The 12,432-nt window shown below is 46.1% G+C and overlaps 1 protein-coding gene across 2 annotated transcripts in view; it reads left to right on the top strand.

Moving 5' to 3' along the window:
* ANXA13 (annexin A13) overlaps positions 1-12,432 on the top strand; it is a 58,119-nt gene that overhangs the window by 27,470 nt on the left and 18,217 nt on the right. For both annotated transcript variants that reach the window (XM_023223044.1, XM_023223039.2), the window contains one exon: positions 8,099-8,193. In XM_023223044.1, coding sequence (XP_023078812.1) covers positions 8,099-8,193 — 95 coding nt within the window. The remainder of the gene's footprint in view (positions 1-8,098; positions 8,194-12,432) is intronic.

The following is a 12,432-nucleotide window of genomic DNA, read 5'->3' as shown; positions in this document are numbered from 1 at the left end:
TGGGCACAAATTTGTTGTACAGCTCCAGAGGAATAAAACTTGGATCTATGGTAGAAGTTCCAAGGAGACATATTTTGCTTTAATATAAGAAACTTGGCTGGGCGCAGTGGCTCACACCTGTAATTACACACCTGTAATCTCAGTACTTTGGGAAGCCAAGGCAGGCAGATCACCTGAGATCAGGAGTTTGAGACCAGCCTGGCCAACATGGTGAAACCCTGTCTCTACTAAAAATATAAAAATTGGCCAGGTATGGTGGTGCGCACCTGTAGTCCCAGCTACTTGGGAGGCTGAAGCAGGAGAATCGCTTGAACCTGGGAGGTGGAGATTGCAGTGAGCTGAGATGGCACCACTGTACTCTAGCCTGGGTGACAAGGTGAGACACAATCTCAAATACACACACACACACACACACATATGTATATACACACACACATACATATATGAAACTTATCTAGCCATAGAATAGTTGCCTTGCCCAAGAAATGTTGAGAAGTCTGCAGGAGTTGGGATTGGGAAGATCTGGTAGGAAAGTAGTACAAGGGATGGCTACATATTAAAACCCTACATATTATGTCTAGTGTTCCATTATTGGAACACTAAGCATATGGGAATTATTTATATCCTACTGCTCAAGGTCATTGCCGAGGTCTGATTGCAAAAATTCAAAAAACTGCAACCTCAGGCATAAATAGGTTAAGAATTCTTGAATAAATCAGAGCTAGAGAATGGGGGGAGGAAGAGAAAGAAGGAGGGAGAAAAAGAAAGAAGATAGGGAGAGAGAAGAGAGAGAGAGAAGAGAGAGGGAGGGAGAGAGTGAAGGAGAGAAAGAAGAGAAGGAGGAAGAGAGAGAAAGAAGAAAGAAGAGAGAGGAAGAGAGGGAGGGAGAGAGAGTGAATGTGCAACCTGTGTTCTCATCTACAAAATGAGGCTGACAATGTCTCCTCACATGGAGACGGATAAAGGAGGCATCGCAGAGCCCAGCACCTCATTGGCCCTCGTTGTATGTGGATAGCCTCCTTTGGAACAATATGCTGGGATCCAAAATCTGCACAAAGCCAGTAAGATCAGTATGAGCGTTGACTAGTCACGTCCTTGTTCTCCATCACCGAGGGTGAACTGGGTTGAATGGGGGCTCCCCAAAAATATATGCCCCCAGAACCTGTAAACATGTCTGTTTGGAAAAAAGGTCTTTGCAGATATAATTAAGTTAAGGATCCTGAGATGAGATTATCCTGAATTACCTGGGTGAGCCCTAAATCTAATGACAAGTGTCCTTAGGAGAGACAGAGGAGGAGACACACAGAGAAGGCCATGGGCAGATGGAGACAGAGACTAGAGAGATACGGCCACAAACCTGAGAATGCTAAGGGTTCCCGGCAGAAGCCAGGAGGGGCAAAAACAGACTCCGCCCCAGGGGTGCTGGAGGGACTGTGGGCCTGCTGATGCCAGAATTTCAGACTTCCACCCTCCAGAGCTGTGCGGGAATAGGCTGCTGTTGTTTTAAGCCACCAAGTTTGTGGTCATTGAATCAGCAGCCTCCCCTCCGTACACTGAGACAGTGGACAAGCGGGAAGCAGTGACTTGCTCGGGCAGGCAGGACTGTGCCCATTCATTACTTCATCTGTCTTCCCTGCACTCCCATTTCCAAAGGAGAAAGGAGGGACAGCGCGGCCCAGCAGAGCTAGCAGAAGAGGGTGACCCTCCAGCACCAGAGTGGGGGCTGCAGCCTCCTGGGCCCAGCGAGGCAGGCTGGGCTGGCACTGGAGCCCAAGGGAAAGCTGAGCCTCCACCACAGCCCTGATCACTGTTCTACCCCACGGGCCCGGGGCCTTCCCACCCTGTCTGGAGCCCCCTTCTTGCTGAAATGTGACTCGGTATCTTCCCAGAAAGTTTCTGGGAAAAGCAAAACCAAGGAGGCCCAGAGGCACTTCCTGAGGCTGATTATTGCCCCGGCTTTGACCTCTGCTGTGAAATTACAGCGTCCAGTGTGTGGGTCCTTCTTTTCTCGTTTTTAAAAAAGCCTTTCCCAGAACCACTGGGGACTGGCCCTGGTGCCTCAAACCATTGTAAGTATTTACAGGAAATCATTCAGCAGCGCTGCTTATATGATACACATATTGTGAAATGTAAAGTGAGGTCATTGTTCAGTGACTGGGTAGTAGAAACACTGCCCGGATCAACCTGAGACTGGACTCAAAGGACTTGGGGGAAACCCAGTGTTGTTTTCATGGCCTTCCCCGACCTCCAGGTTGTTGTTGGGCCATCTCAGGACTGTTTTGCAATCTGGTTTCTTGCCTTTTTTTTTTTAACTTTAAAATTTCATAGACTTTTATTAGTTTTTTTTTATTATTATTATTATACTTTAAGTTCCGGGATCCATGTGCAGAACGTTTAGGTTTGTTATGTAGGTATACACGTGCCATAGTGGTTTGCTGCACCCGTCAACCCGTCATCTACATTAGGTATTTCTCCTAATGTTCTCCCTCCCCTAGACCCCGACCCCCTGACAGGCCCTGGTGTATGATGTTCCCCTCCCGGTGTCCATGTGTTCTCATTGTTCAACTCCCACTTATGAGTGAGAACATGCGGTGTTTGGTTTTCTGTTCCTGTGTTAGTTTTCTGAGAATGATGGTTTCCAGCTTCATCTATGTCCCTGCAAAGGATGTGAACTCATTCTTTTTTATGGCTGCATAGCTGCACAGTATTCCATGGTGTATATGTGCCACATTTTCTTTATCCAGTCTATCATTGATGGGCATTTGGGTTGGTTTCTCTCTTTTTTTAAACCTTTCCCAGAAAGAATGTCTAAAAAACACTATTATGATTATTATTATTTTTTTTTTTTTTCCGAGACAGAGTCTCGCTCTGTCGCCCAGGCTGGAGTGCAGTGGCGCGGTCTCGACTCACTGCAAGCTCCGCCTCCCGGGTTTACGCCATTCTCCTGTCTCAGCCTCCCAAGTAGCTGGGACTACAGGCGCCCGCCACCAAGCCCGGCTAATTTTTTGTATATTTAGTAGAGACGGGGTTTCCCTGTGTTAGCCAGGATGGTCTCAATCTCCTGACCTTGTGATCCACCCGCCTCAGCCTCCCAAAGTGCTGGGATTACAGGCGTGAGCCACCGCACCCGGCACTATTATTTTTAATATTAATTTCATTTTCCTGATTATCCAGATGTGGGCTGCATGTGGCATCAGAGTATGGAGGATTTCTATTGGTCCCCACTACGCAGACCCATCTGAGTATCACTTACAACTTACACCACTTCAGAGACAAGGTTCTGTCGTGATGACATGCAAACTTCCTCATTCATCCATTCATTCATTCGCATGTGCACATGTTTAAGCATCCGTTCATTCAGCAAGTCATCTGATAAATACTGACAGCCTTCTGTGGGAATACCGTGGTGAACAGAACACTCTGCTCCCGTGGAACTTGCAGTGTGTCCTGGCAGCGACAGGAAGAGCAGGCAGCATGAGAGACACAGAGGGCGGGATGCCTCCTCTGTCCAGGAGTGTGCAGGGAGCTGAGACCTGAAGGCGAAGTGGGAGCGGAGGTGAGGATCAGCGTGTTCTGGTTGAGGGGAAGAGCCCATGCAAAGACCCAGAGGCGAGAAAGAAAGTGGTGTTTGTTCTAGGAGCTGCAAATCATCTACGAGATGGGTGGAAAGTAGCCTGGGGGAGGACAGGTAGGAGGACAAGGCTTTGAGCAGCCAAAAGGCCCCATAGGCCCCACTGCAGAGTTGAAGCCTCATTCTGCATTTGAGAGGCCCTATACTGAAGGGTTTGAAGCAGAGGGGTGAGCAGGCCAATGTACACTTCAGAACGGTTGTTCTGGAGGCAGTGAATGCCAACTGGAAAAAGTGAGAGCAACAGAGGAACCTGCATGTGGGCGGTATCTGTAGTTGTGCTGAGCGATGGGGTGGAGATGAGGATGGAGAGAAGCGGGTGCATCTAAGAGGCACTAAGGAGGTGGAATGGAGAGACCTTAGTCTGAATGAATGTGGGGTGAGGGAAAAGGGAGAGCCAGGCATGAGCCCCAGCTTCCTCGCGGGCCCAGTACAGTAACTGGGGCTCCGGTGGGCAGAAAGGCTCCTTCCGGGCTTGGCATCTGCCAGGATCCAGGCCTGAGAGGCAGAGGCCCTCATCTGGGGCAGGAGTGGCCTGAATGGAAAGAAAGAGGTAGGTTCAAGAGATATTTACAAGAAAAAGAAATCCCTTTTGAAGTGAGATTTCTGACACTCAAAAGTTTTTTTAAAAAAGTCATAATAGTGTCATAGAATGAGCAATTGGATCCCCAAGATGGAGGCAAAGCTCTGGGAGGAAATGAAGGAGGACAACGTGAATCCCAGTGTTGAAACCAAGCCAGCACCAGGCAGGCAACTCACTCCTGCTATTTTTGCAAGTGAGCTCCTCCTAGAATTCTGTTTCTCCAATAGGAACCAAACAGCTAAATGTTCCCGGAGCTGTGGAGGTGAAAATGCTCTTTGAGGTTAAGTGAATGGTCCAAGGACCCAAAGGTTTGGAACACAGTTGTCACATCAGACCCCTGCTCAGGCCTGTCTTTCTAAGTCCCCTCTCTGTCTTTCCAAAGGTGACTCTGAGGGCTGGTGCTGGCGCGGAGGGAGGGTTAAACAGCTCACATTTTTTTTTGCCAGGGCTCCCTTTTTTTCTCTTCCCCATCTCCAGCTAGGTTCCCTCCATTCATTTCCCATCCCCATGGCCTAGATTTTTCCTGCTCTCAAACCTTCTATCAAAATGCATCAAAATGCATTTGCACGATCTGGTTCCTTCAGGATCCTGATGGCTCAGCTGGGTGGCAGCCATTATCTAGGTCCACCCACCAATCAGAGCAAGACAGCAGTGAGTGGCACCATAACAGCACACACTGCCATTTAGTGGTCACTCTCTAGAGCCCAGGCGTCAGGCTCAGAATGTCAGTACTGCAGTCTTAGATAATCACTGCAATGATCCTAGAAATATACATGTAAATAGTGTGCTGTGCCAAAACAGAGGAAGCAGAAACTTAACAAGTGTGGCTGAGAGTAGGTGAGTAAGCCTTGGGCTGCTGTGTGCAGAGATGGATCTAGAAGAGAAGCATGACACCAAACTGCAGGAAGTCTCAATGCCACCATAAGGGATTCTGATGTAATTCTAGGAGTCAAGAGGAATCATTAAAAGTATTTAAGGCCGGGCGCGGTGGCTCAAGCCTGTAATCCCAGCACTTTGGGAGGCCGAGACGGGTGGATCACGAGGTCAGGAGATCGAGACCATCCTGGCTAACACCGTGAAACCCCGTCTCTACTAAAAAATACAAAAAACTAGCCGGGCGAGGTGGCAGGCGCCTGTAGTCCCAGCTACTTGGGAGGCTGAGGCAGGAGAATGGCATAAACCTGGGAGACGGAGCTTGCAGTGAGCTGAGATCCGGCCACTGCACTCCAGCCTGGGCGATAGAGCGAGACTCCGTCTCAAAAAAAAAAAAAGGTATTTAAAGTATGGCGTGAAATGAACACATGCGAGCTTCCCAGGGTGGACTGCAAAGATCAGAGCCTGTATCGGGGTGGGGGCTAAAAACACTTAGGGCCTGTTAGGCAGTGACAGTAGGAATGAAGAAAAGGAACAGGTGAAAGGGTTGTCTCGTAGGTGAGACAGGCAGGACTTTGTAATATTTGAGAGTAAAAAAGACAGGTGGACCCTCAAAGGTGACTTTGGATTTTCTCTAATCCAGCTGATGCCATGCGCTGAGACAAAGGAACAGTATGGAGAATGGATTTAAGGATAGACAAAATGAGTTCAGTTTAAGCTACAGTGGAAGTTGAAATGCCTTGGGAGAGCTGTAGGAAGCTGGCTACAGGCAGCTGGAAATAAGATCTGAACTCAGACGAGAGATTAGGGCTAGAGGCGCTGATCTTGGAGTCATCAGTAAAAGGGCGAGTCGCCTGGGAAAGGAGTGACTCTATTAGAGAGGAGAACTGAAAACCGAGTTTAAAAAGCCAGCAGAAGAATAAAGGCCAATCAAGAACACTGAGAGGGAGGTGATGGAGAGGAGAAAGAAAGGACTGAGAAAGGAGGTACAAAGCCATCTAGGAAGGTGTTTCACGCAAAGAATTGTCAACCGCAGGCTGGGTGCAGCAGCTCATGCCTGTGCTCCTAGCACTTTGAGAGGCTGAGGCAGGTGGATCACCAGAGGCCAGGAGTTTGAGACCAGCCTGACCAACTTGGTGAAACCCCATCTCTACTAAAAATACAAAAATTAGCCAGGCGTAGTGGTGGGTGCCTGTAATCCCAGTTACTCGGGAGGCTGAGGCAGGAGAATTATTTGAACCCAGGAGGTGCAGGTTGCAGTGATCATGCCACTGCACTCTAGCCTAGGTGACATAGACAGACCCTGTCTCAAAAAAAAAAAAAAAAAAAAGAACTCCCAACTGCAGAATTCAAATGCTGCAGAACAGTCAGGTACATGCAGGAACCGAGAAGAGGCACCGTGTTGTGCCTCAGCTTCCTCATCTGTAAGTAAGAGCTTGGACTAGGTAGTCTCTGATGTTTCCTCCAGCTCCCATGATTGCTGACTGCTGTGCCTTGATCCCAGTGAGCTTGATCACTGGGGTGAGCAGTTCATGGAGGCTGGTCCCTGTGCACACCCTGCATGGATGTGAGGCAGTGCCAGGCGCGTGGTCATTTACATCCCCTGGTGTCCCAGGTTTCCCACATGCACTCTCTGGACCACCACAGACTGGACCCACACTTGGATTCTCGCATTTCATTCTCATGTATATTCTATTTCTATTCTATTGTATACTATTACCCTCATCTTACAGGTGGGAAAACTGAGACTTAGCAAGACAAATCACTTGCCCAATGTCATGCAGTCAGTACAGGGTGGAGCCATGATTTGAATCCAGCCTGAATAAATCTAATGTGGGGCTTGATGGTAAAACAGTCTTTCTCATTCCCACACTGGAAATACCTGGGTCATCTTTCTGATCCTGGTTTCTCGTTCAAACAAGGATATTCTCCCCTTGTTTCTTATTCACTATAGTTTTCAGTACTGATCAAATTGCTGCCATGAGCTTGTATTACTTTGAGCATCGGGGGAAAAAAGCTTTTAAAAAATAGCATAATTTAAAGGTAATAGGAGTTAAAAGGGGCAACCTTCCTTCATGGTTTCAATCAAGACTTCTCTCCTGAGATTAACAAATGTATGGGTGGGGTTAATATTGTAACAGTTTGAGCCTATATCTTAATCTTGTTCATGCAATTGTAAGCACCCAGAGGCCAAGGAACAGGCCATCTTTTTCCTTGTTGTTTTTAAAAACATTTTTATTGAGATATAATTCATGTACCATATGATTCATCCATTTAAAGTGTTTAATTCAATAGTTTTTATTATACTCACAGATATGTGCAACCGCCACCATAGTCGATTTTAGAACATTTTCATCACTTCAAAAAGTAGCCCTAGACTCCAGCTACCATCCCCCTAGGCAGCCCACCCACCCCAGCCACTAGGATAGTTCCAGCCTCTGTATATTCTACTATTCTGGACTTTCATGTGAATGGAATCATATAACATGTGATCTGCTATGATTGACTTCTTTCACTTAGCATGACGTTCTTAAGGTTCATCCATGTTATAACATCTATCCGTCATTTATTCCTTTTTCTGACCAAATAGCATTCCGTTGTATGGATATTCCACATTTTCTTTATTCATATTCAGGTGATGAACATTGGGGCTGTTCCATGTTTGAGCTATTATGAGTAATGCTACCATGAACATTCACATACAAGTGTTGGGTGGATAAATGTTTTCATTTCCCTAGGAATACAATTAAGGAACTGGCCATACTCGTTCCTCTTTGCACCACAGTGCCTAGCACTGTGTGCCATGCACTGTGAGGCCTCAATGGCTATTTGACTAAGTGAGTGAAAAGAATACAGTTTTCAGCACAAGGTATCAAAGCTAAGGGTCCATTGGGTTCACAGATGCCTCCGACCACCTTTAAACTGTGAGTCCTGGCTTCCTCACCCTGGACTAAAATAAACTTCCATCTTGTTTCTTGCTCACTGTGGCTTTGTTTGTTTCTCCTGCATTTTAGGAACCAATGAAGCAGCCATCATTGAAATCTTATCGGGCAGGACATCAGATGAGAGGCAACAAATCAAGCAAAAGTACAAGGCAACGTACGGCAAGGTGATTCCAGGGGTAGTCAGCAAGCGCGCACCCAGCCGTGGCCTCAGCTGTCTCGGCTTCCTCATGTCCCCATGGCCATGCAGAATATCTTTATAGCTTTATTGAGTCAGCCCAGGAGGAAAACTGAAATCACCACTTAAAAGCATTAATGGAGTTCAGAAAAACTGAAATTGCTTTGTTAACTCAATAGCCTGTAAAATCAGTACTCTTAAACTCATTATTTCTTAAATTGACTTCATTTTTCTGTTAAGACCCTAGTGTTTTTTTCACTTAATTTGGACTAACTGTACATGTGTAGATAGATCAGTAATTTGAAAATCAGTTTCCGCAAGTGAGTCTTTATACAGGAATTTTTCATAAGTGATTGTTACAGAAAACTACAAAAAAAAAAACCCTCCATTTCATTAAGCTATCAACACCTTTTTTTCTTTACATTTTCTGTCTTTTCTTTCATTCTTTTTATTGTTGAAAATAATGTTATATAAAGAAGTCTTCAAGTATGCATTAGGCTTTCTTATTTCTTTATTAATATATAATGAACACAACTTAACCTTAATGTCATTAGAATTATCATTATGCAAAATGAATATCAATTATTATGCTGTATTCTCATTTGTATTTATCAAACTTTTACCGTTTCAATCACTGTATGTGTAAATAGATATATAGAAAGATGAAGATGGGTTTTCCTATTTATTTGATATTGAGCAGGTAACAATTGCTTCAGGCCTTGGTCTTTTCATAGATAGAAAGAAGATGACAACTTAGCTCCCTTCTCAGGTTGCTGGGAGAACCAGTCAGGATAATGCCTGTATGTACCAATACAGGAAAGCTATGACAACTATGATTGTTTCCATTTTACAACAACACACATCTAAAAAAAAAGACAGAGAACCAGGACTCACATCCAAGTCTTCTGACTTCAAGAACAGTATCCATTCCTGGAGGAGGAGCCAGTGCCAGAAGTAGAGCTATTTGCTCATACACTAAATGGCCCAAATGGCTGTGCTTTTGTGCTTTTCCTGCTCCTCTCCTTACTCTTAGGCTCATCAATGTAATTTTTGATGAAAATAAGTGCATCTTCAGTTCAATTGCATTTAATTGAATGCATGAAGCTGAATTTTGTTTTGTTTTGTTTTGTTTTTTTGAGATGGAGTCTCACTCTGTTGCCCAGGCTGGAGTGTAGTGGCGTAATCTTGGCTCACTGCAACCTCTGCCTCCCAGGTTCAAGCGATTCTCCTGCCTCAGCCTCCTGAGTAGCTGGGATTACAGTCACGTGCCACCACACCTGGCTAAGTTTTGTGTTTTTATTTTTTTTTATTTTTTTTATTTTTTTGAGACGGAGTCTCGCTCTGTCGCCCAGGCTGGAGGGCAGTGGCCGGATCTCAGCTCACTGCAAGCTCCGCCTCCCGGGTTTATGCCATTCTCCTGCCTCAGCCTCCCGAGTAGCTGGGACTACAGGCGCCCGCCACCTCGCCTGGCTAATTTTTTGTATTTCAGTAGAGATGGGGTTTCACCGTGTTAGCCAGGATGGTCTCGATCTCCTGACCTCGTGATCCACCCGTCTCGGCCTCCCAAAGTGCTGGGATTACAGGCTTGAGCCACCGCGCCCGGCCAGTTTTGTGTTTTTAGTAAAATTTTTCTATTTTAATTTTGGTTAGGCTAGTCTCAAATTCCTGAGACCTCGTGATCTGCCCACATCTGCCTTCCAAAGTGCTAGGATTACAGGCATGAGCCACCGTGCCTGGTCTGAAGCTGCATTTTTATCCCTGTCAACATCCCTAATTCCAGTACCCTCCCAAGACATATTCACCCTACCAATATGAAAAGTCAGGCCAGGCAGGGTGGCTCACACCTGTAAACCCAACACTTTGGGAGGCCAAGGCAGGAGGATCGCTTGAGCCCAGGAGTTTGAGACCAGTTGAGATCTTCATCTCTACCAAAAATAAAAAATTAGCTGGGTATGATGGTACATGCCCGTAGTCCCTGCTACTCAGGAGGCTGAGCCTGGAGGGTTGCATAAGCCCAAGAAGTTGAGGCCTCGGTGAGCTGTGATTGCACCACTGCACTCCAGCCTGGGTGATAGAGTGAGACCCTGTGGAAAGGAAAGAAAGAAAAGAAAATAAAAAAAGAGAAAGGGAGGAGGGGAGGAAGGGAAAGAAGGGAAGAAAAGAAAGAAAAAGAAAGAGAGAGAGAAAGAAAGAAAGAGAGGAAGAAGGAAAGAAAGAGAGGAAGAAGGAAAGAAAGAAAGAAAACTCGGATACAATGCTTCTTAATCTTTAGTCTAAAGAAGAGTAAATGGGTTCAAAGTGAAAGCCTAGGGATCCTGTTAAAACTTAAATGGGCATGTTCTAGCACAAAACTTTGTGATACTTCATTTGCCAATCATTTGCTTACTTTCTGGTTCTCAGCTGTGTTTCAGAGAGCTGAGACTGCCAAAGAGATGATCTAGAATCCCAACATCGCAAAGCTAGAAGATGTTAGATATGATCCAATCTCAGCCCCATGTCAGTTGACCTCCAAAAAGAATAAACATCCCATGGTAACACAGAGTTAGCAGGAAAACCAGGAGTAGAGCTGAGCTATCCCGAGCCTGCTACTCTGTCCAGACAGAATGTAAACACACAAGGATTTGTTGTAACGCCTGCGGCTTGTAAGAGTGGGAAGCTGGGATTTTTCTTCTCTGCAGTTGTATATCATGCCTACCTGGCCTGAAAATATATTTCCAGTTTTTAGGTGACTCCACACCATAGAGTACTGACCACAGACCTGCCTTCACAAGATGCAGTGTTGGCTGGAACAGCCACTGTGGGGTAGAAGCATAATATCACAGCCCCCTTGTAGGACTGCAGATCCCAGGGCTTTGGACAAAAATATTCCGGGTTTTTCTCCCAGGCCAAAAGCTCAGAGCTTCATTTGAGAAATAGTCTATTTCCCTCCTCTTAGAAAAGTTTTTCAGCATGGGAGATTAATGATAATAAGCATTTGTTGACCATTTAAAATATGTCAAGCACTATGCTCAGTATTGACAAGGATTGTCACATTTAATTCTCCGAATAACCCTGCGAGGTCAGTCTTGTACTGTCTCCATTTTCTGGAGCTGAAAACTGACAGCTGGTGGAATTAAGTACATTTCCAAGGTCACAAAGCTGCTGTGGCTGTGTTCCTTGCCATCATACCACACTGCTGGGGAGCTGCCCACCCTATGCTATAGTTCGTGTCCTTGAAATGCCAGCTGGCCTATGGGCCTCCAATCTGAGCTATCCTAGGCTGTCACTCCATGTGAAGGTCTTTGGTTTAAGTTGGGGCATTAACTACTCTAGGTAGGCTGATGCCCATCCTTGACCATTTATCCTGTTAAACCACATTGTCAGAGGGAGGCAGGGAGAAGATTGTTAATTCTTTTGTGAAAAGAGGGTGCTCAAAGAAAAGAGGAAGACAAGTGCTTGTCAGAATAGATGCCAGGCTGGGGGTCGTGGTGGCTCACGCCTATAATCCCAGCACTTTGGGAGGCTGAGATGGGAGGATCATCTGAGCCCAGGAGGTCGAGGCTGCAGTGAGCCATGATTGCACCACTGCACTCCAGCCTGGGTGACAGAGTGAGACCCTGTCTCAAAAAAAGCAAAAACAGATGCCAGTAAGAATTCCATGTATTTCGCCTTCTACACACCTGCATTCTTCCTCACGTGTGTCCCTTCCAGGATTTAGTGAGATAACTGAAGTGACGATATAGGCCGTCAGTCTTCCCATGACAATCCTCTTTATTCCTGTTGTCCTCTGCAATTGCTAATAGTGCCCCCTTCCGCACTGAAAAGCATCCCGATTTAGATGACAAATTCTCCGGTCCTAGAGATAACAGCCCTGTATTTCAGTCCTTCCTAGCTGAATATTTGGGGAAAATGCTTCATCTTCTCAGGTTCAACAGATCTTGAGGGTTTTTCAGCGATCTTGAGGACTGGCTGATAAAGCTCTCTGAGCCCTCAAATGTTTCGCAGATACTGTTGTTATTGTGATTCATCAGCGAGGTCTCCAGCCCTGAGCAGGGAGCTCCTCTCTGCCCGCCCTGGGGGAAGGTGGTTGGGCAGCTGAGAGCAGGTTGCATGTTCTCAGCAGGTTGCGGGTTCTCAGCAGGTTGCATGTTCTCAGCAGGTTGCATGTTCTCAGCAGGTTGCGGGTTCTCAGCAGGTTGCAGGTTCTCAGCAGGTTGCGGGTTCTCAGCAGGTTGCATGTTCTCAGCAG

The sequence above is a fragment of the Piliocolobus tephrosceles genome, chromosome 7 (assembly GCF_002776525.5).
Source record: "Piliocolobus tephrosceles isolate RC106 chromosome 7, ASM277652v3, whole genome shotgun sequence".
Classification (NCBI taxonomy): Eukaryota; Metazoa; Chordata; class Mammalia; order Primates; family Cercopithecidae; genus Piliocolobus; species Piliocolobus tephrosceles.
The sequence above is the reverse complement of the archived record's forward strand: the minus strand, read 5'-3'. Positions and strand labels throughout refer to the sequence as shown.